Genomic DNA, 27,754 nt, shown 5'->3' on the forward strand with positions numbered 1-27,754 from the left:
CGGGTCTGTAATACACAACACTAAGCCCGATAAGGTAAGCAACAGGGAAAAAAACGAGCTAAAAGGCTCCAAATGATGAGGTCAACGCAGCAGCCACCAGCACGACAATCGAACACAGCAGGCATTCAAGCAATCAGAGAGCATGACTGTGCTTGTCATGGCCTCATCCCACTCTGGAAGCTTCGTTATATGAACGTCAGGCTGTTTAGTTGGTGCCTGAACTGTCGTTGCTGCTCCACAGCGGGATTCACCTACTGCACAACCCTGGAGTCCCTGATCCACTGACCATCATAAATACAGCGCAGCCATGTCGCGTTGGCTGAGGGCTTTCTCGAGTATGATACCCTTGTTTCTGTAACCGGAGAAGCGTGATGCACTTTCTGACTTTTGCTTGTCTTTGATAGCTACAACATCGTTGTTCAATTCCACAATGGCTTCTCGCCAGCACTCGTTCGAGGTGTTCCGCGATGTAGCCCCCCTCCGGAAGATGCGCCGACAACTGCTGCTGTCGAACAGGACTGTAGGCCTCGTTCCCACAATGGGAGCTCTGCACGAAGGTCATCTCTCGTTGATGCGACAGGCAGCAGCGGATAACACCGACGTCTTTGTCAGTATCTACGTTAACCCAACTCAATTCGGAGTCAATGAAGATCTAGCCAGCTACCCTCGTACATGGGACAGTGACGTGGCGAAAATTGAACAATTGAACGAAGAATTGTCTCGCCAGGGTGAGAAGTATGGTCGTGTCACGGCTATCCTAGCGCCTACATCTAAGGTCATGTATCCTACATTGCCGCCATCATCCGAGGTAGACGGTGACGGCTCGTTTGTCACAATCACGCCCATTTCAAAGAAGCTCGAAGGTGCTTCCCGTCCCGTCTTCTTTCGCGGAGTTGCCACAGTTTGCATGAAGCTCTTCAATATTGTCTGCGCCGACCGCGCATACTTTGGGCAGAAAGACGTCCAACAAACAGTCGTGATCAAGCGGATGGTGAAGGACTTCCATATCCCGACGGAGATCAAAATCGGTGCTACAGTTCGCGAAAATGATGGACTAGCAATGAGTTCGAGAAATGTTTACCTGGGGTCCAGACGACGTGCCGTTGGTCTTGTTCTCTACAACGCCTTGAAAGCAGCTGAAGACGCATACCTGTCTGGCAAAAATAACCGCAACGAAATTTTGGATGCCGCCAATCGCATGACGCAGAAGGTACTCGGCGAGCAGCAGGCTTTGAAGCCCACAGAAAGGGCACTTTACGAGGTTGATTATATCTCCCTTGCGGATCCTGACACTTTGGATGAATTGGAGGTTGTTGATCCCTCGAGAGGTGCCATCTTGAGTGGTGCAATCAAAATGGCTCCTCTAGAGGTGTCAAATCCCGGTGAAGATTGCGGACTTGGTGATGGGAAGGTACCTGTTCGGCTGATTGACAATCTGATCTTGACGCCCCGGGTTTGACCATTCACAAACATCAATCCTTATACCTTGATGAGACCATATTGGTCCTTCCTACATCACACATCGGTCGGGAAATAAAAAAATGTTTGCATATGCCCCGGCGGCAGGCCTTGTATTAAGCAAAAGAATTAGCACATAATTAGCCAAAGAAACATTTACATCTGAAACTCATAAGGCTATTCCCATTGATTGCACATCCAGCCAAGCCTGACTGTTTGGAGACATCGTCCTCAATTACATGCACACATTCAGAAATCGGGAACTCTAGCCCATTGTTTCGAAATTAGGCGCTGAGTATTGCAATCTAGCTGCCATTATATAATTTATGTACAAGTAGACGGCAACATTAGCATCCTCGAGCAAATCGTCCTGCCAAATCAGGAAACTAGGGCAGCCTGTCAGGGCTCGGAAGTAATTCGGCCCGAGAAAATTTCCTTGTGCAGTAAAGTCTTTTCCCGTATATCCAAAGCAAGACGACAATGACTGATAACAAGCGGCTGTGCATTCCAGCCCAACAAATTTCCTCATGGCGGACGACAGCTTACTTTTGAACTTCTCCCTCGGTGATAACAATATCATCCAACCGGAAACGAAGCTCAAGGGCGGAACATGGCGGGACCGGCTCAGCGCAAAGAAAATCGCCAAGCACCATGCCAAAGGCCCCAGGACAGCCGGCGATGAAGACAGCGCACCTAGAGCCCCGCGCAATCCCAATAGAATCGAAGTACCATCGTCGCGGCCGACCAAGAGACAGAGGACGGACGGAGGCGATAGCGGAAAGCAACAGTCGCACGGGCATCCGCATTCCAATCAACCCCGCCAATTCATTTCGTCGCTGTTCACGAAAAATCCGGAACCGCAGAAAGCTGAAGAAGTGAAGGAAGAAGGGCACGTCGAGAACGCTAAACCGACAAACGCGCCGCTCATCGATGGACTAGACACATTTACAAATCTAGGGCTGTCGCCGAATCTGGCCGCGCATCTTCTTACGAAGCTGGAGCTGAAGGCTCCAACAGCTATTCAGAAGGCGTCTATTTCACAACTTCTGAAGGAAGAGGGCGATGCTTTTATCCAAGCGGAGACTGGATCTGGAAAGACGCTGGCGTATCTTCTTCCCTTGGTGCAGAGGATCATGGCTCTTTCGAAGCCTGGCGCGCAGACGGACGCAACGGGCCAGCCTATCGTACACCGCGACAGCGGCTTGTTCGCTATTGTTTTAGCCCCTACTCGCGAGCTTTGTAAGCAGATCTCTGTTGTGCTGGAAAATCTGCTGCGCTGTGCGCATTGGATTGTGGCGGGTACTGTCATTGGTGGTGAGAAGAAGAAGTCCGAGAAGGCCAGACTTCGGAAAGGGCTCAATATCCTTGTGGCTACGCCTGGACGGCTGGCGGATCATCTGGATAATACGCAGGCATTGGACGTAAGCAACGTGCGGTGGCTAGTGCTTGACGAAGGTGACCGATTGATGGAGCTGGGTTTTGAGGAGGAGATTCAGGGGATAGTGAAGAAACTGGATGCGCGACAGCGTCCCAGTCGCATACCTGGCATTCCTGCACGGAGAACGACAATTCTTTGTTCTGCTACGCTAAAAATGAGCGTACAGAAGCTTGGTGAAATCAGCTTGAAAGATGCAGTCCACATCAAAGCGGACCCAGAGGACGAGGATGAGAAAGCCAGGAGGAGCAAAGCGGAAGAATCCGCCTATCGGGTGCCAGCCCAGCTCAAACAATCATACGCTGTCGTTGCGGCAAAGCTGCGCCTAGTCACACTCACTGCTTTCTTCAAACGCACTTTTATGAGGAAGGGATCGGTCATGAAGGCTATCATTTTTGTCTCCTGTGCTGACTCAGTCGACTTCCACTTTGAAGTATTTACGCGGAAACAAGTAAAGGAGGATGGCGGCGAGCCTAGCGATACAGATAAATCAGAAGAGAAACCCCCATCGTCGCCTCATGGTACCATAGCACCTGCCACAGCTTTTTCGAATCCGTCAAATCCGGTGACTTTGTTCCGACTCCACGGCTCCCTACCTCAAAATGTCCGAACTTCTACTCTTGGAGCATTTGCGAAGAACAAGGAAGCATCTGTCCTGATCTGTACCGACGTGGCCTCTCGTGGATTGGATCTGCCAAATGTCGATCTGGTCGTGGAGTACGATCCAGCATTCAGCGCGGAAGACCACTTGCACCGCATTGGACGTACAGCTCGTGTGGGCCGTGACGGTCGGGCATTGATCTTCCTTCAGCCTGGATGCGAGGAGAATTATGTAGAAGTTCTCAAGAGGGGCTATCGCGACGGCGGAAAGGCGCTTACTCGTGCAGACGCCAACGAGATTCTCAAGCGCGGATTTGGCGGCAACGTGGAGAGCGGAAACAAGGACTGGGAGACAAAAGCGACGGATTGGCAGTGCGAGGTAGAACGGTGGGCACTGGAGAACCCGGAATACCTCGAGATGGCTCGGAGAGCCTTCCAATCGCACATCCGTGCATACGCCACACACATCGCAGCTGAGCGGAGCATGTTCAACATCAAAGAGCTCCATCTGGGACATCTCGCCAAGGCATTTGCATTGCGTGACCGCCCCAGCAAAATCAATGTACCCGGTTTACGACAAGGAAAGGAAGAGACGAAGAAAGACTTCAAGGCTGAGAGGAACTCGGCCGCAGGAAAGAAGAGGAAGGCTGGTGGTGCAGATCTTGCGGACGATATACCGTCTGCCAATAACACGGCAACGGCGGCCCAAAAGATGAGGGCTAAGATGAAAGAACATATGGCTGGTGCAAACGAGTTCAACCTTGCCTAGTCTGTGCTTCGGATGTATATAGAAGAGCGGTGACTCATTTCAGTAGATATCCCATAATGAAATCTTACCATCTTTTGACCCAGCAGCCAACCAGTGGGTAGTTTGCACCTTTCTGTTTCTCTGATGCTGCACAGCTGCGAGGGTATAGGCATTGTCCCCTCGTGTTGTAACTTGTTGATGGCTGTCGTGTGAATTGTCTTCGACTCCTCCGGCGCCGGAGTCGTCCATAGTCGAATCACTTGATTGTGCTACAGTTGGGACCTCCGCGAGCCCAATGGTGTAACACCCCTCTTTATGCCATTTCAGCACTGCAAGTTCCTTCATGGTCTTGCACGAGTACACTCGAATCCTACTATCCCAACCCGCCGTCGCAAAGATCTTTCCATCAGATCTGATGCGGAGACCCTGCTGGCCGGCATGTTTTGTATTAACCGTCTTCAATACAGCCTCCTCCGGTCGATTCGTCGATTGGTGACTACACTCACTCAAGCGCGGAATAGGATGCTTCACCAGCAACGCGTCAGCAGAAGAGGAAAGGAAATAATTCCCTTGAGGGAAGACGTCAATAGACAAGACTGGTTGGCTATGAGGTCGACAGGCATAGAGCTTCTCCCACTTCCAGGAAGCGGTAGTCCCCTGTAAGATGTCTTGCTCTTTAACAAGCCCTCGGCGGGCAAAAAGCATGACGTGCCCATCTTCGTACGCCGATGCAACATACAGGTCCCCAGACGGTCCCGTAAACAAATGAACAGCCATGACCATCCCTGTATCCGTAGTCGTATCGGCGGGAATCGTGCACACTCGCCTCTCGAGCGGAAGATGGAACAGATCGATAGCGCCTGAGTTCAGGGCGTTAGGAACTGCTATCAGCGCAGGCGACCGGGGCGCCTCCTGCGGCGTAGCGTCTGCGGATTCTTCCACCACGTTGGCGCCCTGACTGCTATCTGCACACTTGCTCTCTTTTAAAAAGAGCGGCGAAAACGCACAGAAGTTCAGCGCGTTCACGGGAAGAGAATGCACGAGCCAGGGCTGGCTGGCGGTGTTTGCCTGAGGTCCCTGACCAATCTCGACGGGCAGAGTTTTTTGAAGGACTTCTTCGTCCTGGCGGCGGAATCTCCACACTCGCAGTTTATGATCTCGTCCGTGTCTGGGACATCTAGTTAGCAATCGTTTGATACCAGATGTAAGCGCAAACATACGTATATACGTCTGTTGCTGCTTTCGCAGCGGAAGTAGAACCCTTTACTTCAAGAATTGCTCCTTCGTGCGCTTTCCAAGCGGCCACTGGACGTTTCATCACCAAGTCCCAGACAATTACCCATCCATCCGCGTCGGCTGAAATTAGCCGCAAATTCTGGTTGTACAGATGCAGCGCATGGATTGGGGCTGCATGTCCGCGAAGGATATAAATGGGTGTTGCTGGAGGTCGGGCAGCCTGGTTAGTGACCTCGCTTGGCTCGCTCATTTGTTTGTTAGAAAGCACAAAATTGTCAAGTCAAGTGATTACAGGCCAGAATTTTTGTAAATTTGATGCTCTCTATCAGCCCTGGATTCTAGTGCGTTGATGGAGAAAGAATAGAAAGACGCGAAGTTCTACGGAACAAGCAAGTCTTGGCACTCTCTCATCACCAGCTTCCAAGGGAATAGAGAAGAGTGCAGAAGCGAGCATTTACAACTAATTAGGACGACCCGTCGAGAACAAGCAGACTAGTTGAATACACCAGTACTATGAGTAGGCTGTTTGCCAGATGCTCACATCAACCTAGAAGAAGAGTTAGGAATTCATTTTGTTTATCTCGTTTATACAGGAAAACAGGAAGCCGCAAATATACACATCCAGAACGCTAGTATACAACGAGCAAAATATGTGCATCATGACATCGACCACATCCTGAGAAGAGATTCAATTGTATCCACCAGCATTGAGAAAAGCATATCAAAGTCAAAAAATCGTGGAGAAGCCTTCGTGGTATCAACGTGAGAAACGCCCAGCGCCCGAATCGAGATAAACCTCCAGAAAGAAATGCCAAAACTCCGTCCGGTCAATCGACGTATCTAAATCAGAACATATCATACGAAAATTCATGTATAGGATGATGAGGCGCAACATAGTATTCCTGGTAAGGATGATTCTCCATTGAAAAATCGGCATAAGCCATGATCGGATTGATGGCACCAGGTGGGCATCGTAAGTCGGCCGTATCGGACGTATGCAAAGGGTTGTGACCATCAAAAAGTGAGATGGTCTCGGTGGAAACAGATGGGACTTCTTGTTGATGAGGGATTTGCCATCCCCAGGTTTGCTGGAGATCATTCCGGATATGATCAGCGCGCCACCCAGTCTCCTTGACAATCCTGTCAAGAAGCTTTATCACTTCTTCCTGAGCCTCCTTCGTCACCAGACATTCCGCTGCAACAGCTAGAAATTGAATGGACAAGCCAGCAAGGCCGCTGCTCAAAGTCAGTCAAAAATATTCCTCGGCCACCCGGGACGAGTCCATACCGATCTTTGATGTGAGCTACAATGCCACAGATATCGTGCGCATGAAGCTGCTGCATATGCTCCATTTCTGGGCTGAATTCAGACTGCGAGAGACGAAGTCTGGCCAGCATCAACCGTGACACATGGTAGAATAATCGAGCGACGATAGCGGATCGCTTGATCAACCTTTTGGAAATGGGTCAGTAAATATGTCTGTCGAGGGATAGAACTCAGCAGACCTACCAGATCTCAGGGAATTGTGATTTGGACCTGGTTTGCCACGGATGAAGATAGCCGACAGGCATCATGGACCGTGGTGCGGCTTTCGCCCACTGATCACACCAATCGTTGTATGTATTCCACTCGTCCTGGAAGTTATTTGGCGAACTATTCGAGATCTCAGAATGAGATACAGAGGACCGGAAATTTGCGATCTTGGCACAAATATAAACCATGCGATGGGTCCACATTTCTTCGTTGCCCGCGATGCTGGGTTCCGCTGGGTTCATTGGCATCTTTACACCCCAGGTATCAGGATCCCAGGCCAAAGCCCAATTGTAGCGCATACAAATGAGCAGCTCCATGCCAACATTGAGCCAAAAGCAAGCACCGCCCAAGCCTGGAGATCTTGCATCCCAGTGACATTCCTTAATGAGTGCTCTTGCCCCTGCAATATGATTCATGTCTAGAACCGAGCGGGAGCTCATTAATTCGTACACATTGAGAACGACAGCGGTTGTAGCACACAGTGCAGAGTCACGATCCGGATCTTGCAAGGAGTGGAGTAGGTCTCGGGAAGCTATGTCATGAAAGTACGTCGCCTTCTCTTCGCCATATGCAGGATTGACGAGATTCAGATGTCGAGCGCCGCATGCCATAAACGCTTTCAGAAGCATGGGCTCCTCCAATGCGTGAAATGGCAGTATTTCAGTAAACTGGTCAAGTCAGAAGCAAGAACGTGATGGCTTATAACATGGGCCTTACATGCTTGACTGCAGCCATAGAATCCATCCATAGACCCACCTCCTCGACGAAGACCCGCAACAGCAAGATGTCGTCGGGGTCGTTGAGATATACACGGTCACTTGAGTCCTTTACTCCAACTTTTGCTGACTTGAATGGGGCGTATGAAGCACTCTGATCGGGCAAGACGGAATAATCCGCTGAGAGCGCATTGCCGGTGAAGTTACCGCTTTGGCCAGGCAGCGAATCTTGAGTGATTCCAAAAAGGGAAGACATGCTGTCCATCGAAGAAAGAGGTATCGGGGGGCTTGTCTGAGAAGGATACTCTGACGGCAAGGCCAATTCCAAAGGAGGCTCCATTCCCGGAGGGGGATATCTCTCGGCTCCGCCCACATACTCCGAGGCGATAACTCTGGACTCATCCCGAAAACTGACGGATGCTCCAGGAGGACGAGGAATACAGTGTGGAGGTGCCACAGTCTGTGTATCAATGAAATTCAACCGAACGCCACGTCTGCATATTCTCCCAGATTTGCGACAGTTCTGGCACCGGTGGGAAGTCTCGTCGCATTTCAGATGGCGCTCGCGACATGTGAGGCAGCCCGTCCGGACGCGCTTGGGTTTGCCGCCGACGATTCTTTTCCGTCTTTTGCTCAATACACGGGGTGTGCTCGCCGGCGAATTCGTCGATGTTGGCACCTCACTCTCCTCGAAAAGGCTGGTATCCGGCGCATCGTCTTGGGGCGCTTGGTCGGCCAGTAGTTCATGGTCAGCGGTGTTTGAGTCGATGGTATCACTGATCGCATTCCCCTCCCGAGAGACTGGGTCAGTCGAGATATCCCGCTTCGATTGTGGAAAGGCAGTGTTGCCGACAGAAGCCATGTCAAGTCACGCTAAGTCGATCGAGCACTTCCTTCACTGACCAGGAGCCGTCCCCGAGCAGACCAGAACGAGAATAAAAAAACCTTATATATCACCTCCATAGGATCCATACCTGGACCATTGTGTTGTAGCCGCTGTGCTGCAGTCTCCAACGTTGTGCAGTCTCGTAGTCTAACGCAGCAAAACTGTTAGCTTGTGATAATCACCGTCGGAATTATGGCAGTCTAATCCTCTGGGATCTTGTCTTACAGAATACAGAGCCGAAAAACCACTGAGCAGTTTGTGTAGAGCGAATCAGGGCACACTGCTGCTTTTGGACGAAGGTGTTGAAGCGAAGAATGTGCGGGGAATGTGAGATTTGGTGACTAACCATGGGGGCCACTTGCTTTACCCCAAGATGATCCCGAAGGTTATCTGATTAGGACGACCACGAAGCTCTAAGCTACAGAGTGGAATAAGTTTTATCACTGAGACGCCATGATTCACCATAGTTATTTGCCATTGATACTTTTTACGCATTGAACACTTTATGCTCGAATCCAGCCTGGGATCCCAATTACCATTTAATAGGAGCGCGTCATGCACACATTTCTTCCCCCATTGCGTCTGGACTTCCTGGAAAAGCCATATTCTGTATAGAAAGATTAAAGAAATACTTACAAGTCTTTGAAAAGACCAAGCCAAGCTCTAATGGCTGACTAGGATGAGGCCTTGGTACCTAACCTAGGCAAGCGAATACGGATGTGCATCATGAACATGATCGCTCCCCAGATGGCTGCGGAAAAGAAGGTCACACGCAGAGCTGCAGCATATGCCTCAATAACTGGGTTACAATTAGTAGGCGTGTCTCACACGGGGTGTTGAAAACACTAACCTTGCTGCTGATGCATTGGATCCAGGTTAGCAATAGCTTGAACCGATTTGCGAGCGAGAAGAATGACGCTTTCTTTATCGGGAGAGGTCACCAGTTCGTCGAGCTGATACACAAGTGTATTCTGGAATATCCAGCTGCTCGTCGCCACACCCATGACTGACCCCAGGTTTCTAAAGAGGCCCAGAGTTGTCGTAGCTACAGCCTGCTCTTCCTGTGCGCTTGTAGCCAGTACGGATACCATGAGAGTGGGAAAGGAGAAACCCTGGCCGAGACTAGACAGGGAGACACAAATCATCGCGATCAAGTCAGGAGTGTCTTTACCAATCAAAGCCGCAGCACAGCCTCCGATCAAGAGGAAGAGGCCGCCAACGAGCATTGTGGGCTTGAGACGCTTGGTCCAAGTGATCAAGAAGCCGGTCGACACGCTAGAAACTGTGACAGCGAGAGTAGCAGCGACCAATCTGAGACCAGAATCGGTAGGACTTGCCAATTTGACCGCCTGGAAATACAGCGGAGCATTGAAGATCATGGTGTTGATCGAGATTGACCCAAAGAAATTTCCGAAAATGATGCTTGCACGAGGTTGCTTTGACAGAAGTGAGATTGGCATCACAGCCCGTTCAACGTTCCGTTCATATCGCACAAAGACCATGGCTAGAACAATTGATAAGGCTAGCGACGATATAATGAGGGGGTGAGTCCATGCGAACACATTACCACCTAGGTTGAGACCCAAGATCAAAGCCGTCACCGTAACCACAAGGATGAAGGACCCTGTCAAATCGATGCTCTTGATCAATTGAGGCACGCTCATCCGATCCGCTTTGGCTCTCTTCAGCCCTAGGTCTGCTGGCGTTGTCCAAGCTGCGACGATGAAGTAAACGAAGATGAACGGCAGCTGCACGAGGAACGCACCTCTCCACCCAACATGATCACACAGGAAGCCGCCAAAAGCAAGCCCAAGGCAGCCCCCAACTCCGAGGACGAGATTGATATAGGACTGATACAACCCTCGGTACTCGATACGTACAAGGTCACTAGACAAGATCATCCCCATCGAGAAAACACCACCAGCTCCGAGCCCACAGACAGCACGAGCAGCGATGAAACTTCCGATACTTTGCGCGGCCGCACACCATGCTGTGGTCACGAAGAAAACAGCAATGGCAAAGAGATAGACTGGTTTTCGGCCGAACGTATCCGAGATGCGCCCAAAAAGCGGAAGGAAGGCAGTCGAAGTCAAAAGAAAAGCAGTCGAGAGCCAAGATGCAGAGTTCGAGGCGTGAAAGTGCGACGTGATGACGGGGTGGCTAGAGGCCATTAAGGTCGAGTCAAAGAATCCGATCACATAACCCAATAGAATCCCAGAGAAAATGAGCCAGAAGCGCATGGGCGACACGCCAATAAATCGGGAGGCATAATCATCTTTTCGACGCGCTGAGCAGTGTTCTGGGTCTGCGGAAGCCCCTTTATCCGCGATAGGGGCAGGAGGAATATGCTCGAGGCTCGGTTCGATATCAGGACCTTGAGGTAACGAACTGACTCTGGCGAGGTTGAGAAGAGCTTCCTCATCCTCTGCTGGGAAAGCAGTCGATGTCGAGCCCGCATCGGCGCTTTCGTCTAACGCTGAATAACTCCCGGCATCTGAGTACAAACGTAGGTGTGAAGATTTTGTCTTGAGCAGAGGAGTGTCTTCATCAATGTCAGGGCGCTCTCGCTGTGGAGGCGGTGATGTTCCGCCTGGGCCTTGAGCGACGGTCATCTCTAGGAGGGTCTGTATAGAGAAATAAATGTCAAGAGTAGTGAGTTCGGAGGCAAAACGGGTAGAGTAGATCAAAGTTTTTCTGCCTCTGTTATAAGCCGACCGCCGAGTTCAAGAACCTCAGCATGGCACTGAGTCAAAATGCTGCAGGACTCCAACACTGAGAACTTGCAGTCTTATACTTAGTCAATCAAGCATGAGTCTAGCAAGGCACGCTAATGCGCAGGTAAGGTAGTTTTGGGGTATCTCTAGGCGGGTATTTGAAATGACTCCTACTCCACAGATGTGAACCGTGATGAAAGATAAGAAGGCAGATTAACTGTCTGGAAAGTCTTTCACCTTTATGACTCAGTGTATTTGTTCAACTGGTTCCCGTGCTCGACTCCAAAATTGAAGAATTGTGTACGGAGCACGGAGTACTCTTTGATAGTTATCGGTTGGATTGATATGGAGAGCCTTGTGGATAAGGCGCCACAGTTTTGCTTACTCAGTTACCCCTCCCCTCCCCTTTAAAATTTCCGTCTCCCATAATCCAATCAGAAAACCCCAACCTACACAATCAAAATGTGACTTGATTGCCGATTGGCCCAAAATGAGTCATCCGACCATAGAATTTGCAATTGCATCTGCACCCGCCGCTGATCCTGGTAGTTTTCGCAGCAACTCAATTCCGAATTGAACTGTTTGTCTGTGCTTCTTGTTCAACATGATTGCTGGGATGACCCGATCTCGACGAATCTTGTCCCCGTCTTGGGCAGGCCGATGCCTATCCCCCGCCATGGTGAGGCACATAGCTCCAATGCCAATCTCAATTGCCTTTGGGGTTGATTGACAGACTCGGGTCCGGACATGGTCAACTCCAAAAATGCACTACGGAGTATTTCATAACAACATCGATGCCATAGTCTTGGGGAATGACGAGGCAACTTTCCAAGTCAGGAAGGCGGTGTTCTCTGATAAGGGAGTGAGGGAACCGTCAATAGATGCCTTTGCGCAGTTTATAGATTTGTCATTTCATCATTACAAATGTATATAAACCGTGCTTGATAGACCTGGAAAAGCGTATATTTTTTTTTTGGGCATTTTGACATTTATTAAATCTATACATCGCTGAGTCGGGATTCAAAAAGCATACTATATTTAATTCGAATCTCCCCTTTCCTAGAGCAACAATGCCTTCACCACTACGAATCGCCGTCCTCGAATGCGACGCCCCGCCAGCAGATTCAAATGCAAGATACGGCGGTTATCATGGTGTCTTCTCGCTGCTCCTCAAAGAAAGCGCGAGAGCACTTGGGCAGCCAGACAGGTTGGACCCTGAAACGGGCCTCGATATTTCTCGCTGGGATGTGGTATACGCGCAAGAGTACCCCAGGTTAGAGGATGTCGATGCAATCCTCTTGACCGGATCTAGTAAGTAGCCGCATCTCCATACGCCTGGCCTTGGTCCTTAGTTCTACGTTTGCAATTCTATTAGCGGATGGACCATTTGAGTCCCGCGGTTTTTTTTTTTTTTTTTTTTTTTCCATCTCTAACTCATTCTTGCAGAGTACAACTCTTTTGACGACGACCCTTGGATTCTGAAATTGGTCGAATATACAAAACAGGCTATAGACGATCAGCGTGTAAAGATTCTGGGAATCTGCTATGGCATCAGATCATCGGACGCGCGCTCGGAGCCAAGGTTGGCCGAAATGACGCGGGATGGGAGATTGCGGTATGCGACGTGGATCTGACGGAGCAGGGAAAGAAGTTGTTTGGAAAGGATAAGCTGGTATGTCATTTATTTCTATAAGGCAGAGCACCATGAGAGCAAATGTACGCAGTACTGACAGTGACAGCAAATTCAACAAATGCATCGAGACATCGTATTCGACTACCCACCGAACGTCGTTCCACTTGGATCTTCCCCTCGCTGCGCCGTACAGGGGATGTATAGGCCGGGGCATTTCATCACTGTTCAGGGCCACCCGGAATTCAAACAAGATATTGTGTCGGAGATTGTCAAGTTACGGATGTCAATGGGTGCCTTCTCCAAAGAACAAGGCGAGGATGCACTGGCTCGAGCAGGGAAGGATCATGATGGCATTGCTATTGGCGTTGCTTTCCTGAAGTTTTTGCTGGGAGACATTCAATAGATTACGCAGCGTGAGTAACAGCTGTACATAAAATTGAGTATGCCAGATTATAGACGTTTTTTTGATATTGGATCACTACATGCGGATCTGATGGTCTATTTCATTGCTTCACAACTTCACAGGTATGATCAAACATGCTCTTCATGCTCAAATCACCATGAAATGAAGCTATGTTGCCCACAAACTTCTCACATATCCGTATCCATCCTTGGATCACCCACTAGCTCCAGGATCCTCACGCTCCAAAAAGGTTGGATCCATATCTACCCTTCGCTCAAACTTCGCCCACCAATCCTGAAAGCTTTTCAATGACACAACCTCCTGACCCTTATTATTGGGGTCAGAAGACGCAAAGCTCGCCAGGAAATTAAACGCATTGCCAATAATGCGCTGCGCCAGGACCTTCGTTGTAATACCCTTCTGCTGCCGCTGCTCCGGCGACTGACGCACAAGATCCGTCGACGTCCCCGAGGGTGCGGTCTCTGCTTCGAGCGCCGCTACCTGCGGTGCAACAGTCTGGACCGGCTCGATCGAAATACCCAGCGTTACCATGCCGTTTGCTGGCGCACCACCAGCGGCAGCACCGGTGCTTTCATCTAGCATCTCATCCTGCTCTTCGGCTTCTGAGCGGCGGGGCGGTGTTGGTGAGGAGCCGCCTTGGACTTTGAAGACTGCGGAAGGTTTCTCGTTGGCTAATGCGCCAATGAACCGGAACGGTGGGCCATTGGGTGAAGGGGTGGATTCGGGTAATTGGATGTAGATTGCTGCGGCGGTGTCTTGCGGGAGGACCGTGCCCGGCAAGAAGAATACGACGATTTCTGTGAAGGGAGGGTTGAGGGGGAAAGTGAAGGCGAATTTCGTGGCCTGGCCGTTGGGCTGTGCATCTACCGCGACAATGTCTGTGAGGCAGGGCCGGCCGGGGACAATGACGGAAAACATGGCGGGGTAGGGAACGATTGCCAGATTATATATGATGCTGGCGTAGGAGATTCATGTAGAAGGGTATCAGAAGTGATAATTAATGGTACGTAGCCGTGTCAAGCCACCAGCTCAAGAAGGATATGCGGCATCCTGATTGAGCTCTAAGCTCCAGCAACGGAGCTATCGAGAAATCCCTGGCGCATTCGATGATGGAACCTCCGAGAAAGACTGCAAGTGACGAAATGCCCTTATCGATAAGGGTTGTGGCTTAGCGTGCCGCATGGACGGAGAACAACAAGGCGGACATGAGTAGATTAGGGGAGTACTGTGTAGATGCTCTCAGCCTGACTCTGGCAAGTTTGTATATAACCTCGGATATTTTCATTGTTGTCAAAGAGTGTACATAGTTTCTGCTTTTATTTTATCTTACATATTATATTATTATACAGCCACAATGGGAAAGTCCTATCTCGAATTGGTCAACGAATGCGACAAGTATTACATCTTTGCTCACCCCTTCTTCAATTGTTCTAATTCTTGACAGATTCCCCTACTACGAGAATGATCCGACACTCTATGCAGCCCACTTGAAGAATTTCCACGCCTTCAAAGTAAGCGGGTGTGATGCTGTGCTCGGGTACATCCTCAATTCGGTGGTGGAAAAGTTCTACTGGCCGGAGGATTGCTGGTCGGTTGACTCTACAGATCGAACAGTCACACTCGTTACCCCTCCTAATGCGACAGCCGACCAGCGGAGCCAACTGGTCGCAGAAACCCTCCGGGAAGTAGTCAAGAGGGGAACCTTTGACATATTGAAAGGATGGCGCAACGAGCTCTACCCTGTTTACGGCCCAGGCGGAGAGTTCCTGTTGGAAATGGAACGAAGCGCAAGTCCACTCTTCGGCATCGTTTCATATGGTGTTCACTGCACTTGCTACGTTGAAGACGAGCATGGACTACGCATCTGGGTCCCGAGGCGGTCCCGGACGAAGCAAACGTACCCTGGAATGCTGGACAACTCCGTGGCGGGCGGAATGAGCACCAAAGAGAATCCGTTTGAGTGTTTGGTCCGCGAGGCGATGGAAGAGGCGTCTCTTCCCGAGGATGTGGTCAGGCAAAACGCCCGCTCCGTTGGATGTGTCACGTATGTCTATGTTCGAGGAGCGCGGGCTGGAGGCGAAACCGACCTGCTGCAGCCTGAGGTTGAATACGTTTACGATATCAAGCTCAACGCTGACGTTATTCCGAGACCCTGCGATTCAGAGGTCGAGGAGTTCAACCTATACACTATCGAGGAGACCAAGAAGGCACTGGCAAATGGCGAATTCAAGCCCAATTGCGCTGTTGTATTGATCGATTTCTTCATCAGACATGGGATCCTGACACCCGAAAATGAGCCCGATTACCTGGAGATTGTCGCAAGGATTCACCGCCGCCTGGAGTACCCAACAGTGTCGCACGCCGGGAGGTAGTTTATAATGCTGCCGGAAGTTGCACGAGCTAGAGACGAACAGGTAGGGATGTTTGTGTCATGTTAAGTTCTTCTGTTTCATGTAATATACCCAATCATCCAATCGAACGCCGACGCTGCAACCCAAAATGAAGAATGCAAAATACAACTTTTCTGCCAAGCTTAGAAGCGAAATTGCTCGCAAGGTTTTGGAGACACAGGTTGATGGAAGGGGGTCTTCTCGTTTATTTCTTCAGGAGCAGATACACGTAATCGATGCGGAGAGGAGCCAGCTTCTTGTAGGGCCCTTCGAGGTAAAGCAGCAGTCCGCCAAAGGAGACAAAAACAGCCCTGTATGCGCAAATCGTCAGTAAATGCGTGGTGCACGAAAGGTCGATCCCCCGGTCAAAACACAGGGCATGGGGCCGGAATCAAGCCTTACATGTTGCCCTGGGTCGCTGCCTCCTCGAACCGATAGACCTTGCCGTGGCAGACATAGTCATAGTCATTCGCCAAAGTCTGCTCACCGGCTCCTACTTCTCTCCAGCTGGCCTTCGCCCCTGTAGCCTCCTTGCCATCCAGGGAAAGTGTTGAAGCAAGTGCCATGGAAACCGACTCGCCAACCGCGCAGGGGTACAGCTCACTGTTGATATCGAGAGTAAATGTGGTCACGGAATCGGAAGAGGTGCAGGACAGACGAGAAACGCGATCATATTTTTGCGAATTGATCGCAGTGATCGTGAAGGTATCATCGAAAAGGAGCGGATCCGACATGTTTGCGACCGAGCGATCTGAGAGAGACTTGACGAGAAATTGTTACGAAGGCGTGCGTAAAGAGCAAATATATCAACACAGCTCTTGTATTGATGGATAACGAGAAGCCACAAGATCGTGTGAATGTCGATTGTCAAGGAACTAGCGAAGCGGTCTTGGGATCGGAGAGAATTGAACAGCAGCTTTTTTTTTGTTCAACTTTTTAGCGTACCGCCGCTTTAGTTTCCTTCCAGAAGCTGCCCCGCAACAAATTCTCAAAAGAGCTTCGAGCTCCCAAAAAATCAACAACAACCATTGCACAAAATGTCCTTTCGCAAGCGCAATATAGGCTTGTCGGGAACCGTCGATCGCACGCCTATTGCCAATACGTCTGCGCAGGCGCCGCAAGCCACCACTACTACAGAATCGCATCCTGGTATCCGTCCCTCCCCCGACGATGGGCGACCAACTACTTCAACAGGCACACGATCGCTCGATAACCTTCTGGCGGGACACGGAGGGCTTCCTATTGGGAAAATACTTCTAATTGAAGAGAATGGGACTACAGATTTTGCGGGTGCACTGCTACGATATTATGCTGCTGAAGGTGTGGTGCAAGACCAAAAGGTTCACGTCATTGGAATGCCGGAACAATGGGGTAGAAGTCTCCCAGGCTTAATAGGTCCCGCAGACATGCTGGACGAGAAATCCGATAAGAAAAAGAGCGAGCGCATGAAGATTGCTTGGCGGTATGAGCGTTTGGGAGAATTCGGTGCTGGAGTCGCAGGATCACGAGGTATGCATCGTCAACAAATGCGCCTCAGCATCCAAATCTTGCTTGATGAAATTGTGCTGACAAAAAGTAGCTCCTGCTGTTTCAGGAGAACAAAGCCCAACAGCTGCTGATATGAACAAGCAAGAGGCGTTCTGTCACGCCTTTGATCTCACAAAGCGTCTCACCCACCCTTCCATATCGAACTTGACATATATACCCCTCACGCCGTCGAATGAACCCTTGTTCATCTCGATTTACAAACGTCTTCAGACGGCAATTGCTTCGAGTCACCCCAGCACAGTCCATCGTGTCGTCATTCCATCCTTACTCAACCCTACGATATATCCATCCGAAGTCAGCCAGCCAGACCATGTTCTGCCCTTTCTCCATGCATTGAGGGCATTGATGAATACCCAGGGTCACCGCATCACGGCAATGATCACAGTCCCTTTGTCTCTCTTCCCGCGCTCGTCAGGACTGGTGCGATGGATGGAGATAATCAGCGACGGAGTCATTGAACTTTGTCCTTTCCCCCATTCGGCCGATGCCCTCGCAACATCTGGGGCTGCGACATCACAGGAGGAGCCACCACAAGGCATGCTCAAGACTCATAAGTTGCCAGTGCTTCACGAGCGTGGCGGGGGAAGTGATCAGAACGTAGGACAAGACTGGGCCTTTACCCTTAGCAGACGAAGGTTTGAAATCAAGCCTTTTAGCCTACCACCTGCTGAAGGAGACAAAGAGGCGCAAGATGCAGCGGGACCCGGCGGGATGCCGAAGAAAGCGGACCTTGAGTTCTGATCGCATGCCCACAGAGCTGGAAGACTACACTAGCAGATCTTGTTCCCTATTCCTCATGGTCTGACTGCACCAACATATTGTCCAACTCAATCTGTTCGGACATAGAGGAGCCAGTGTTGACCATAGTTCGAAGATAATGCCTGTCATAGGCATCGAGTCCAGGTCTAACGGAGACCCTCGGAAAATAGGAGCCAAGGCGACTCCGGCGAATCGCAGAGATACTGAGCCACCCTTCTATAGTCAGCGCTGGGGTGATAAGAAACAATTGTAAAAGCAGTGCCTACCTAGAAATAGGAAGAAGGGCGCGAAGAAGACCAAGAAGAGCAACATTAAAAGGGTCATCGTGGCAGTGACTACTAGACCGTCAAATATCAATCAAAGATCTGTCCACTGATAGTCACCAAAGAAACATAGTTTTTTGGCCGTGTATATACTCTGTCTGAGATCAGTCAGAAAGTAGTAGTCTTTGATGGATCCGGTCCGTTTCCGCTGCCGAAATAGCATGCCCGAATAGGATTAGCTTCGTTTCTAGTAGGGTACATTTTTCTTCAGCAGCACCTCCACCTCACCCACTACTTTTGTGCTCTTCTTTTTCTCACTCGCAATCTACAGCTTTGGGTGACATTCATAGCTCTGGCTCTCGCAGGACGATATCCAGAGCAGGTCACTCCTCTAGTATTGGAATTCGTCTGATGGTAAGTCAAACGCCTTTTTTCTTTGTCTTTCATGTACCCTCACATGATTATACAACTACTATAATCTGTCAATCCCCTGAAGCTCATTTATTTATCTCAAAAATTTCGAGCACATGTGATTGAGAAACGTATCGAGAATGATTTAGCTACCCTTGAGCTCTTCGCACTGCGCTTATCTCTTTTAAAGCGGAAGGCTAACGTCGACACCGTCGCAATAGTGATTGATCTAAGCAATTGTGCTATTGTTATCGTCAAGAATGGATACTCAGCCTTCCCTCCCTATTCCGATCTCGTATATCTCGGGTAGTTACTATCTTTTCTCAATTGATGCTGTCACGTATTTGAGACGCGAACATCACATCTGTGGTGTCTTGATCGGTACACTGCCACAAATCCCGCAACAAAATGTCTTCCTGGGCTTGCCGCTAGAGCTGATGCCTGAAGAGGCCAGGCTTCTGGTGGAGAAAGGTGTAGCTTGCATTGTAGACGAGGTAAATTTCCAGCAGGATGGAATGAAATCTATCATGGAGGCAGACCGGCAGAGGTACCTGCAAGATATAGAAAACCAGGGTCTCCAAGCAATGCAACTTCAAAATAGCCGAAAGGAGCAGAGAAGGGAGGAAGTGTTGAAGAATCTAGATGAGAAGAAGGCAGCCAAGGCAAAGAGAGCTGCTACAAAACAGGTCTCCGCAGACGGCGTGCAAGACATGCCAGGCTCTGAGTTCTTTGCGGGTGACGATAAACAAACGGATTCCACCCAGACATCACGCCGAGCCTCAATTGCAATCCAACCACAAAACGCCATGGGGATCACTCCCGCTACATCCGAGGATCTTCTACCTTCTGATCTGCCTGCTACGCAGCTTCTACCACTTCCAGAAGTGCCCTCATCGTACCCCTTGTTTGCCCATCTACACGCGGAGGGCTATTATCTGTCACCAGGTCTCCGATTCGGCTGCCAGTACCTTGCATATCCTGGTGATCCTCTGCGATTCCATTCTCACTTTTTGGTTGTGTCCGCCGAATGGGATGAGGAGATTGATCTGATGGATATCATCGTCGGTGGGCGACTAGGGACTGGTGTCAAGAAGGGCTTTCTGTTAGGAGGAGCTGAGGAAAAGGATGGAGACTCGAGCAACGAAGCAGGGAGTAACGTGCGGACCTTCAGCATTGAATGGGCGGGAATGTGAGGCTGGATTGCTGGTGCTTTACCAAACCCCACGTTTCAACGCACATGGGCGAGCGGGCCATACGTCTTGTGGCCTAGCGGCACGCTCATGCTACCCTCGTCCAGTGTCCTCTCCATGATAGCGCTTCAGTTCTGGATGTAAAGTGACCTGTAATCTGTCACTTCGAAGAAAGAAAGGTCGGTCAGGCTGCGCTACTCGATGAAGTTGAAAATCTGCGATATCAGGGCCAGCACGCCATAACGGCTTGTGACTGATCAGTACCAAGGACTGACCTCAGAACATGACAGACAGGCTCACCAAGTATATGCCTTGCGCACATTCCGGTCGTCTACTGAGTTAATGGAGAAGATAAGGATGAAGAGCATTCAGATATCAGAGATATAGCCGGCTGACAAGGAAATGAGGAATCATGCGAGGGTTATGGGTTGAGAATCGGTGATATCCAGATAGGCCATGCAAACACCGCAGTGGACCCACGATTCTTCGGAAATTGCATAGTGTTGGAGTATGAATGGAAGAGTTGGCCCGGGTGAGCCGCAACAGTCTGTACATGTGCCCCATTAACAGTCGACGGGAAAACACACAGACCTGCCGTTCCGGTTCTCTCATCAAAACAAAACTATGTCTGGGAATTCCGCGGAACATGGAGCTCTCGAGCCCTGATCCCACCCTGGCCATCTTTCGTAGCAGATGTCGGTGGTCAGATGCTCTATTTGCCTAGATGGAGGGTTTCCCAGCAGACGACCGCTTGGTAGCATATTCAGTGTCATCCCCTTTATTGTGAAAGACATGAGACCGGATCATGGCTATTAGGAGCATGATTCGTCATTGACACTGTGCTATCGAAACCCGGTGCTCCTAGATGTAGTCCACATTTCGCCATTTGAATTTCTTGTTGGCCCGATCGACTGGGCGATTCTCGAATTGGCTACCGTGTAGCTCAAACGTAAGTGCCTTCTTGGCCGTATCACCATACGACATGGCGGTGTCCTCATCATCTGCCGACGGCAAAGGGACAGTGAAGCGGAAGATGGTCTGCTCTTTGGGTATAGCTTCGTGGCGCAAATTAGCCAAAGCTCTCCTTCTCCGGCCGTATAAAGGGATTTGTGAAAGGATACTCACTCTTTACCTCATCCTTCTTTGTGACAATCATAAATGTGAACTTTGTGTCCCTCGCCACGATTCCCTTCACACCTACCCTCCCTGGGCACCGACTCCGAACAACCTCCACCTCAGCACCATGAAAATCTGCAGTAACCAGCTTGCTCCCATGCGACTGTGGCGTGATGGGAACCTTTCGAACTCGTAGGTCCAAGATCTCTTGCATATAGCCAACCCATAATTTGTGAAGCTCCTGAAAGATGGAATATTTGCATTCCTCTTTGGGAAGATCGTAGAGGCCCGAGATGCGCTTTTCGCGCGCGGAGAGGGGCTTTGGTTTCTGTTTGCGCAAGAAGTATTCCTTTTTGCGGACACGGTGCATGCGACGTCTTTCTCGGTTGTCCGCAGGTGTGGGGGAGGTCGGTCTGAGGTAGAGGGGTTTTTGTTTGACCCGCTCTGTGAATAGCTGTTCTGCTGTGTCTGGTGAGTGGGCGCGTGCAAGAAGCTCGCGAGCTATGTGAGGCTTCGGTGTGGTCATTGTGCAGGAATAGCTCTTTCCGATGACCGGACCTGAGTTCAGAAAAGTTGAATGAGGATTATGGGATGTGGTGATAACGATGGAGGAGTATTTCAACTGTCCATGCGGAAGACCTCTTTATCACGTGACCTATATGGGTTATAGATAGCGCTTCATGCTCACACTCTGCAGACCTGACAACTGCATCTTGTTAAGTTGGTCAGTCAATATTAGACGCTAGGTCTTATAGAGCACATAAATGTGGCATGTATGAATATTTGCCTAATGGCGGCATACATTACTATTCCGATATTACTAGACTACACTTTATCTTCAATAGGCTCTCCAGAGGCCCAAAAGCTCGAGTTAAATCTTCCAAGGAAACATACTTCGGCACCATAACCATGCATTCAAGTTCAATCCGCATAACTGGAGGCCCTTTGCTCAACTACATTCGATGCCAAGTGCATAGGATGCCTCAGCAGGCGATAGACTGCGCAACTCAAGAGGCGGAGTTCTATATGACTTTCGGAGAAGATGGCCACTCTGACCACTCAGCTGATAAAGTCGAAATCTCAGGCTCAATCACAATCACGAATTGTCAGTTAGGTTGTGAGCTCCGCACTCTGTTGGCCCTCGGCTGCAACTCTCTTCCCCGCATGGGGGCCACAGGGCACTTGACTCGCGTGCTGATATGAAGAATGAGCCGGAGGCCGTTCCTCGTTTACATTCGCTCTCCAGAGTTTAGTGCAAGTATTAGAGACTATCCTTTGTGTACAACTTCAACATGATTGACGACACGAACGATTTCCCCGGGCTGCCACCTTTCCCAAGTGATATACCAACCGCTCCCCTGCTCCGTCTATCTCTCCAGAAGCTGCTTGCGCGTGAGGCGTACGAGGTCCAGAGGCTGGTGCAAGCATGCGAAGACCTAGGATTCTTCTACCTCGATCTGGGAGGCTGCGAAGAGGGCCGTGGCCTCCTCAATGGTGCAGACAAGCTGTTCCAAACAGGCGAGAACCTACTGAATCTTAGCCTGGAGGAGAAACTCCAATATGACTTTAGCAGCCTTAACTCCTACCACGGTTATAAAGCACAGGGTGCAGCGGTCGTCGATCGTCAAGGGAATCTTGACCGGAACGAGTTTTACAATGTCTGATCTGAGCCGTCCCAAGGAACTGAATGCCAGAGCTCACAAGTCAACTAGGTCTCAAAGAACGACATCCTAGGCATGACCCCACAGCTACCAGCCCCAGCAATCCTCCATCAAGCTCGTCCAACTCTCGAATCATTCATCCGCGCCTCCCACTCAATTGTCACGCTGATCCTCATCCTCCTAAACGACAGTCTAGGCCTCCCGCCGGCGACTCTACCAAATCTCCACCGTCTCAACGCCCTCAGCGGCGACCAAGTCCGCTTCATCAAATCGCCACCCCAGCCGGCGGACGACAGACGCACCGCCTTAGGAGAACACACCGACTTCGGCAGCATCACGATCCTCTTCAACCGGCTCGGCGGGCTGCAAGTTTTTCCACCCGGTGCAGACGCGCAATGGGTCTACGTGCGGCCTCTCCCTGGGCACGCGATCGTCAACCTGGGCGACGCAATGGTCAAGTTCACAAATGGGCTGTTCCGCTCGAACATCCACCGTGTGGTGGCGCCGCCGGGCCAGCAGGCTGATTGGACCCGGTATAGTCTTGTCTACTTCTCGCGGCCAGAGGATGATGTACTTCTCAAGCGGTTGGAAGGGTCGGATCGGATTCCGGAGCTGAAAGAAGGGGATGTCGAGGAAGAAGTTAATAGCAAGGATTGGATTATCCGGCGTGCGTTGGGGAAGAGGGTCGATTTGGGGGAGGTTGACTTTGAGAAGTCAGCAGGGACGGAGCAGTTGAGTCGGAGGACCAAGGTGTAATGGCGTTCTATTCTGGGTTTATGAAGAGAATGCGCAGGATACTTAGTTATAATAAGGGGACAGGAGGATATGCTATGTGCTTTCTAACCCTTCTCATTATATCACTGAGAAAAAAACATGGATGACTTCATCTACAAGCACACTATCGTGTATAGCCCTCGGATCATCTCCAAGTGAAGTATACACAAGTGCTTCAATTCAAATAACACATTGAAGCCAAAAAGCTCTCACACGCCTTGTTGGCTACAGATCTAGCAAATTCACCGAGAACTGCAAAGCATCTGTTTCAGATCGCTTCCCCACAGAACAACTACCCCAGGTTTTCATACTTCTGATTCACCAGTCAGCTGAGATCAAAGTTACAAGTGAGGTATGTCCTAAGAACGGTGGTTCTTTTACCCCTGGAGAGTAACACTCAGTATGGTCGTCACTCACATTCGTTTCAGGAGATCTCAAACTGTGAAGCATAGTTATTTCTCTACTCCATACCTTTAGAAGCTGTTCGCGGTTCTTCTCCCTCATGGCTATCATCAGGTTTTCAACTTACTCACATACTAAGCCCCCTCATCTACGCTTCATCTCCCTCCTACTATACAAAGATGCATTTCAACATGGGCAATAGCGTCTCTCAAGCGTCAGATACCAGTCGAAGCTCGCAGTCTGGGTCTTTGTCTTCCGCATTGAGCACACCTCGATCATGGAGTATCTCGCCGCCGACATCACCCAACTATTCCGAGGGGCCGGAAAGCATTGGTGAAAATAACGCCGGTGAGACTCGTTGTGCTGCTGACACTGCAATCTATGCTTCGCTAGACCGAGAGCGTCTCGAAAAGACAGAGAGACAGGGCCGTTCTCGATTCTTCGGCATCCCCTGCTCAACAGAACCCCAGCTTGACCTATCCGCATTCAGCAGGAAACAGGACATTCTCCAGAACATCCTAACGAGGCGAATCACATTTCTGCTCTCGCACGAGGACATCATACTCCCTCTCCTTGGCGGCGCAAAGTCATTTGAGAAGTTGGCAAACAGAAACATTTCCGCACCTGGTAAGATAGTCGAATATGAAATTCTCGGTGCACAGCCCAGAGGGTAAGTTGACTGCAGCAGCTCCCGTCTTCATTTTTAAGCTGACGCTAGTACAGTCTCAGAGCAGAGTTAAAGCCATACCAGCTTGTAGGTCTGTCTTTCTTGGTATATCTGTGCCGCAATGGCGTCGGTGGTATTCTTGCCGACGAAATGGGTCTAGGCAAGACGCTTCAGACTTTGAGCCTCTTCCAATTTTTGAAAGAAAGAGATGGTGGATATTCAAACAGAAATTCGCCCTTTCTTGTCGTGTGTCCGCTAAGCATCCAGGAAACATGGTTGAGGGAAATCGAAAAGTGGGCTCCCAGCCTTCGAGCAGTGAAATACCATGGCACCTTCGAGCAACGGGACAACGTGAAGAAGATGGTGTCTGCCCAGAAAAAGCCCAGCATTCTCAGAGTTCCGACAGACATTGTGGACATTGTGATCACAACATACGAGACCTTGATCTCGGAGATCAACTGGTTCTCAAGGGTCTTCGTTTGGAGAGGCGTTGTCCTTGACGAGGGCCACAGGATTAAGAACAGTCGTTCGAAGAGATCGTTGGTCCTTAATCGCATCAAAGCAGAGATGAAGCTCGTGCTCTCCGGGTAAGTTGCAGCCCTTTCTATAAACTGAACGCTGCTAATTTGCCGCGTTCACAGCACCCCGATACAGAATGACTTGAGCGAACTGTGGTCGATATTCCATTGGCTCTACCCTGAGATCTTTGTGCAAGACACCGAGAAGCTCTTTCAGGAGGCCTTCTCCGTTAGCGACGGAAAATTCGACCCTGCATTTCTTGAATGTATCAAAAATTTCCTAAGGCTGATCATGATCCGAAGAACCAAGGATTCGCCCGGAGTTGGATTAGATATTCCGCCAAAAACGGAAACTGTCCTTTCAGTGCCTCTATCGCCTGCACAGCGCTCTTTGTATATGAGAATCCTCACAGGTGCGGAGATCTGTCAGTTGCCCTTGGATGCGACTACCTCGCACATTCAACTAGATGGCCTCTTGTCTGAACAACCAGCTGTTGGCAACACATGTTCTAAGACAGTCAATTCAATGTCTGAGGGTTCTACAGAGACGCCTGGGCCTGGAAAGTACCGCATCACGGGAAATATTCTCATGGAGCTAAGAAAAGTCAGTCCTCATGTTTCCGTCCCATTTGCGCATTACTGACATTAGGCAGTGCTGCATTCATCCTTATCTTTTTGCCGACGCGATTCCCAGTCCGTATGAATTGGGAGAGCACCTTATACATCAATCTGGCAAATTCTTAGTTCTGAAGAAGCTTCTTCAATATTACGTGACGACCGAGACGAAAGTCATTGTTTTCTCAAACTTTGATCAATGTCTCAACCTATGCGAGGACCTAGTCATGATGCTCCAAGGCAGCAACCGAGCCTTCGAATACGCCCGGCTCGACGGGAGAACCACTGGGCCATGGCGCAAGGTCATGGTGCACCTTTTCCAGAATGACCCGAGATACAAGGTTTTCCTGGTTTCGATTAGAGCGGGCGGGGAAGGGCTTAATTTGACCAGCTCCTCTGTGGTTGTATTCTTGGATGAGGATTGGAACCCTCAAGTGATGCGACAGGCCGAGGCACGAGTGCATCGAATTGGACAGACCCGGCCGGTCGTTATTTATAAGCTCCGTTCCGCAGGCACAGTCGAAGAGCAGATGAGCCGTCGGCTCGTCAAAAAAGCCTACGTCGCAGACAGAGTGACCGAGAACATACCCGCTCATTGCCCCGGGAATGATTACCTTGAGATGCTCAAGGCTGAAGAGGCGAGCATGTCTCAGAACTCGACGGATACATTTGGCTTGCCGTCGCCTGTTTTCATGGATCAGACGTTCTTGTCCCAGCAACAAATTGATACAAACGAATTGTCCCAGTGGGACATGAGCACCATTCTGGCCAAGTGTTCAAGTACCCAAAAGGACGGAGGGCTCTCCCCTTGTCTGACCGTTGAGCAAGAACAACTCTGGCTCGAGAAGGCCGACAGAGTCAGAACAAATTTTTTCAACGGGGTGACGATTGATACAAGCGGACGCCATCATACAGTATATGCTGAAGAAGAGAGCAGCAATCTTCTCCGCTCTAATCGTCGCATTGGTAAGGAAAGGACGGTCATGATCGATGGCTATGCAGTGAGCAAGGAAAGCCTGAGGGCCTCTGGTGAAGAACCGACGTCCACTAATGAGTGTGCCTCACCCACAAACAAATTTACCCATCAAATAGTGAGTGAAGAACCGAATCAAGAACATCGCATGCTAATACATTTCAGACGTGCTTCATATGTCATAAGTCCAATGCGGACAACTGTGGCATATGCCCTCGCGCTTTTCACCCTGCTTGCCTTGAGAGCGTGATTGATGAAGAACATCCGAGTTCTGGAACTCTAGTTTGCCCCCATCATTATTGCTGGAAATGTCACAAGAATGCATCAGAAGCAGGACGCCTTTTGTTTTGCTGCAGGCGATGCGTGAGGGCATTCTGCGACGAATGCTTCTACTGGGACACCACCACCTTCGTCGGAGCCAACCCCGCGTATGAGGCGCTGGGGTACTTTTCCAAAAATGCCTTCTACATTGACTGTCTCATCTGCAGGTGCGACGAAAAACGCAAGCATGCACCAGAAACCGAAGGCTACCCGGGAAAGCGAAGGAAGGTGGCAGGAGGGAAAAGCTGATGCAGGGGACTTTTGCTACTAGCACGTCATACAAAACGTTTCTGAGATTACCCAGCCCCCGAATGCAGAAGACAGTGTTTAAAACGTGGCGTTGATGCCCAAACTACCATACCTTGACGAAATGGTACTTCTGTTTGCCCGCTGCAAGTCGTCGAACGAATATCACTGTTACCGTCTTGATCTCTTGAGACTCAACTCCACTTTGTACATTTTAATCAACCCAAACCAAATGTATGCTAATGCCCATTAATTAGCCTTCAGTTGCACGGTGTACTCTGTAGTGGCAACAGTAATCCCAGCAACCAAAATACGGCAACAAAGGAGGTCCGTCAACCTACCATAACCCTCCGAACCAGGAGTAACTCTCCGAGTCTTCTGATCAAACACCGAGCAACAGGCTGTATTATGCCATAAAGTTTATTTCGTTCCAGAAATGGGTTGATACAGAATTACTCCGTAGTCGTCGAGGCTACAAAGGCCACTAGAATCTTGAACTGGCACTAGTTGTGGGAA

The 27,754-nt window shown here is 50.0% G+C and overlaps 14 protein-coding genes across 14 annotated transcripts; 8 read left to right on the plus strand and 6 right to left on the minus strand.

Annotated features, from left to right (window-relative positions):
• The first annotated feature begins 83 nt into the window (after positions 1-83).
• Positions 84-1,761, plus strand: AFUA_5G11040 (pantoate--beta-alanine ligase PAN6). Its single transcript, XM_748451.2, has 2 exons — positions 84-335; positions 405-1,761. The coding sequence occupies exons 1-2, from the start codon at positions 308-310 to the stop codon at positions 1,457-1,459; spliced, it is 1,083 nt and encodes a 360-aa protein (XP_753544.2). The 5' UTR covers positions 84-307; the 3' UTR covers positions 1,460-1,761.
• A 224-nt stretch (positions 1,762-1,985) lies between these two features.
• On the plus strand, positions 1,986-4,262 carry dbp7 (putative ATP-dependent RNA helicase; the record flags this gene model as incomplete). The annotated part of the gene is made up of 1 exon (XM_748450.1): positions 1,986-4,262. The coding sequence occupies one exon, from the start codon at positions 1,986-1,988 to the stop codon at positions 4,260-4,262; it is 2,277 nt and encodes a 758-aa protein (XP_753543.1).
• A 39-nt stretch (positions 4,263-4,301) lies between these two features.
• AFUA_5G11060 (WD40 repeat domain-containing protein) lies at positions 4,302-5,830 on the minus strand (the record flags this gene model as incomplete). Its single annotated transcript, XM_077804840.1, has 2 exons — positions 5,462-5,830; positions 4,302-5,409 (listed from the first exon to the last, which is right to left on the minus strand). Exons 1-2 carry the CDS (start codon positions 5,725-5,727, stop codon positions 4,302-4,304), a joined length of 1,374 nt encoding a protein of 457 aa, XP_077660976.1. The 5' UTR covers positions 5,728-5,830.
• A 189-nt stretch (positions 5,831-6,019) lies between these two features.
• AFUA_5G11070 (Zn(II)2Cys6 transcription factor) lies at positions 6,020-8,859 on the minus strand. Its single transcript, XM_748448.2, has 5 exons — positions 8,839-8,859; positions 7,729-8,760; positions 6,988-7,679; positions 6,766-6,930; positions 6,020-6,713 (listed from the first exon to the last, which is right to left on the minus strand). The coding sequence occupies exons 2-5, from the start codon at positions 8,587-8,589 to the stop codon at positions 6,323-6,325; spliced, it is 2,109 nt and encodes a 702-aa protein (XP_753541.1). The 5' UTR covers positions 8,590-8,760; positions 8,839-8,859; the 3' UTR covers positions 6,020-6,322.
• Positions 8,860-9,080: 221 nt separating this feature from the next.
• On the minus strand, positions 9,081-11,747 carry AFUA_5G11080 (putative MFS multidrug transporter). The gene is made up of 3 exons (XM_748447.2): positions 11,565-11,747; positions 9,464-11,497; positions 9,081-9,412 (listed from the first exon to the last, which is right to left on the minus strand). Exons 2-3 carry the CDS (start codon positions 11,223-11,225, stop codon positions 9,288-9,290), a joined length of 1,887 nt encoding a protein of 628 aa, XP_753540.1. The 5' UTR covers positions 11,226-11,497; positions 11,565-11,747; the 3' UTR covers positions 9,081-9,287.
• Positions 11,748-12,397: 650 nt separating this feature from the next.
• On the plus strand, positions 12,398-13,363 carry AFUA_5G11090 (type 1 glutamine amidotransferase; the record flags this gene model as incomplete). The annotated part of the gene is made up of 4 exons (XM_748446.1): positions 12,398-12,638; positions 12,774-12,850; positions 12,883-12,999; positions 13,067-13,363. 4 exons carry the CDS (start codon positions 12,398-12,400, stop codon positions 13,361-13,363), a joined length of 732 nt encoding a protein of 243 aa, XP_753539.1.
• A 41-nt stretch (positions 13,364-13,404) lies between these two features.
• AFUA_5G11100 (OPI10 family protein) lies at positions 13,405-14,555 on the minus strand. The gene has a single exon (XM_748445.2). The coding sequence runs from the start codon at positions 14,300-14,302 to the stop codon at positions 13,577-13,579; it is 726 nt and encodes a 241-aa protein (XP_753538.1). The 5' UTR covers positions 14,303-14,555; the 3' UTR covers positions 13,405-13,576.
• Positions 14,556-14,738: 183 nt separating this feature from the next.
• AFUA_5G11110 (thiamine pyrophosphokinase-related protein) lies at positions 14,739-15,756 on the plus strand (the record flags this gene model as incomplete). Its single annotated transcript, XM_748444.1, has 2 exons — positions 14,739-14,779; positions 14,829-15,756. 2 exons carry the CDS (start codon positions 14,739-14,741, stop codon positions 15,754-15,756), a joined length of 969 nt encoding a protein of 322 aa, XP_753537.1.
• Positions 15,757-15,979: 223 nt separating this feature from the next.
• On the minus strand, positions 15,980-16,508 carry AFUA_5G11120 (DNA-directed RNA polymerase core subunit RPB8; the record flags this gene model as incomplete). The annotated part of the gene is made up of 2 exons (XM_748443.1): positions 15,980-16,085; positions 16,177-16,508. The coding sequence occupies 2 exons, from the start codon at positions 16,506-16,508 to the stop codon at positions 15,980-15,982; spliced, it is 438 nt and encodes a 145-aa protein (XP_753536.1).
• A 303-nt stretch (positions 16,509-16,811) lies between these two features.
• AFUA_5G11130 (elongator complex protein 4) lies at positions 16,812-18,523 on the plus strand (the record flags this gene model as incomplete). The annotated part of the gene is made up of 2 exons (XM_748442.2): positions 16,812-17,283; positions 17,354-18,523. The coding sequence occupies 2 exons, from the start codon at positions 16,812-16,814 to the stop codon at positions 18,061-18,063; spliced, it is 1,182 nt and encodes a 393-aa protein (XP_753535.1). The 3' UTR covers positions 18,064-18,523.
• Positions 18,524-18,648: 125 nt separating this feature from the next.
• On the plus strand, positions 18,649-19,948 carry AFUA_5G11140 (tRNA splicing endonuclease subunit SEN34; the record flags this gene model as incomplete). Its single annotated transcript, XM_748441.2, has 2 exons — positions 18,649-18,758; positions 18,977-19,948. Exon 2 carries the CDS (start codon positions 19,016-19,018, stop codon positions 19,946-19,948), a length of 933 nt encoding a protein of 310 aa, XP_753534.1. The 5' UTR covers positions 18,649-18,758; positions 18,977-19,015.
• An 858-nt stretch (positions 19,949-20,806) lies between these two features.
• On the minus strand, positions 20,807-21,650 carry AFUA_5G11150 (RNase P/RNase MRP complex subunit; the record flags this gene model as incomplete). Its single annotated transcript, XM_077804841.1, has 2 exons — positions 21,071-21,650; positions 20,807-21,000 (listed from the first exon to the last, which is right to left on the minus strand). Exons 1-2 carry the CDS (start codon positions 21,585-21,587, stop codon positions 20,807-20,809), a joined length of 711 nt encoding a protein of 236 aa, XP_077660977.1. The 5' UTR covers positions 21,588-21,650.
• Positions 21,651-22,156: 506 nt separating this feature from the next.
• Positions 22,157-23,640, plus strand: AFUA_5G11160 (putative oxidoreductase, 2OG-Fe(II) oxygenase family). The gene is made up of 2 exons (XM_748439.2): positions 22,157-22,719; positions 22,774-23,640. The coding sequence occupies exons 1-2, from the start codon at positions 22,354-22,356 to the stop codon at positions 23,476-23,478; spliced, it is 1,071 nt and encodes a 356-aa protein (XP_753532.1). The 5' UTR covers positions 22,157-22,353; the 3' UTR covers positions 23,479-23,640.
• Positions 23,641-24,077: 437 nt separating this feature from the next.
• Positions 24,078-27,241, plus strand: AFUA_5G11170 (putative nucleosome remodeling complex ATPase subunit (Snf2h); the record flags this gene model as incomplete). The annotated part of the gene is made up of 5 exons (XM_748438.1): positions 24,078-24,568; positions 24,622-25,152; positions 25,207-25,687; positions 25,737-26,789; positions 26,837-27,241. 5 exons carry the CDS (start codon positions 24,078-24,080, stop codon positions 27,239-27,241), a joined length of 2,961 nt encoding a protein of 986 aa, XP_753531.1.
• Between the last annotated feature and the right edge of the window lie 513 nt (positions 27,242-27,754).

Source organism: Aspergillus fumigatus, chromosome 5, assembly GCF_000002655.1.
Source record: "Aspergillus fumigatus Af293 chromosome 5, whole genome shotgun sequence".
NCBI lineage: Eukaryota > Fungi > Ascomycota > Eurotiomycetes > Eurotiales > Aspergillaceae > Aspergillus > Aspergillus fumigatus.

Excerpts from the sequence above, each read along its gene's own strand:
- AFUA_5G11040 (XM_748451.2), top strand. The coding sequence starts at position 308 with ATGTCGCGTTGGCTGAGGGCTTTCTCGA. Across the intron at positions 336-404 it reads TTGGCTGAGGGCTTTCTCGA|CTACAACATCGTTGTTCAAT; the intron begins GTATGATACCCT and ends TGTCTTTGATAG.
- AFUA_5G11070 (XM_748448.2), bottom strand. The coding sequence starts at position 8,589 with ATGGCTTCTGTCGGCAACACTGCCTTTCCACAATCGAAGCGGGATATC. Across the intron at positions 7,680-7,728 it reads CTATGGCTGCAGTCAAGCAT|TTTACTGAAATACTGCCATT; the intron begins GTAAGGCCCATG and ends TGACTTGACCAG. Across the intron at positions 6,931-6,987 it reads TCACAATTCCCTGAGATCTG|GTTGATCAAGCGATCCGCTA; the intron begins GTAGGTCTGCTG and ends CATTTCCAAAAG.
- AFUA_5G11080 (XM_748447.2), bottom strand. The coding sequence starts at position 11,225 with ATGACCGTCGCTCAAGGCCCAGGCGGAACATCACCGCCTCCACAGCGA. Across the intron at positions 9,413-9,463 it reads TCCAATGCATCAGCAGCAAG|TTATTGAGGCATATGCTGCA; the intron begins GTTAGTGTTTTC and ends ATTGTAACCCAG.
- AFUA_5G11100 (XM_748445.2), bottom strand. The coding sequence starts at position 14,302 with ATGTTTTCCGTCATTGTCCCCGGCCGGCCCTGCCTCACAGACATTGTC.
- AFUA_5G11160 (XM_748439.2), top strand. The coding sequence starts at position 22,354 with ATGATTGACGACACGAACGATTTCCCCGGGCTGCCACCTTTCCCAAGT. Across the intron at positions 22,720-22,773 it reads ACCGGAACGAGTTTTACAAT|GTCTCAAAGAACGACATCCT; the intron begins GTCTGATCTGAG and ends CAAGTCAACTAG.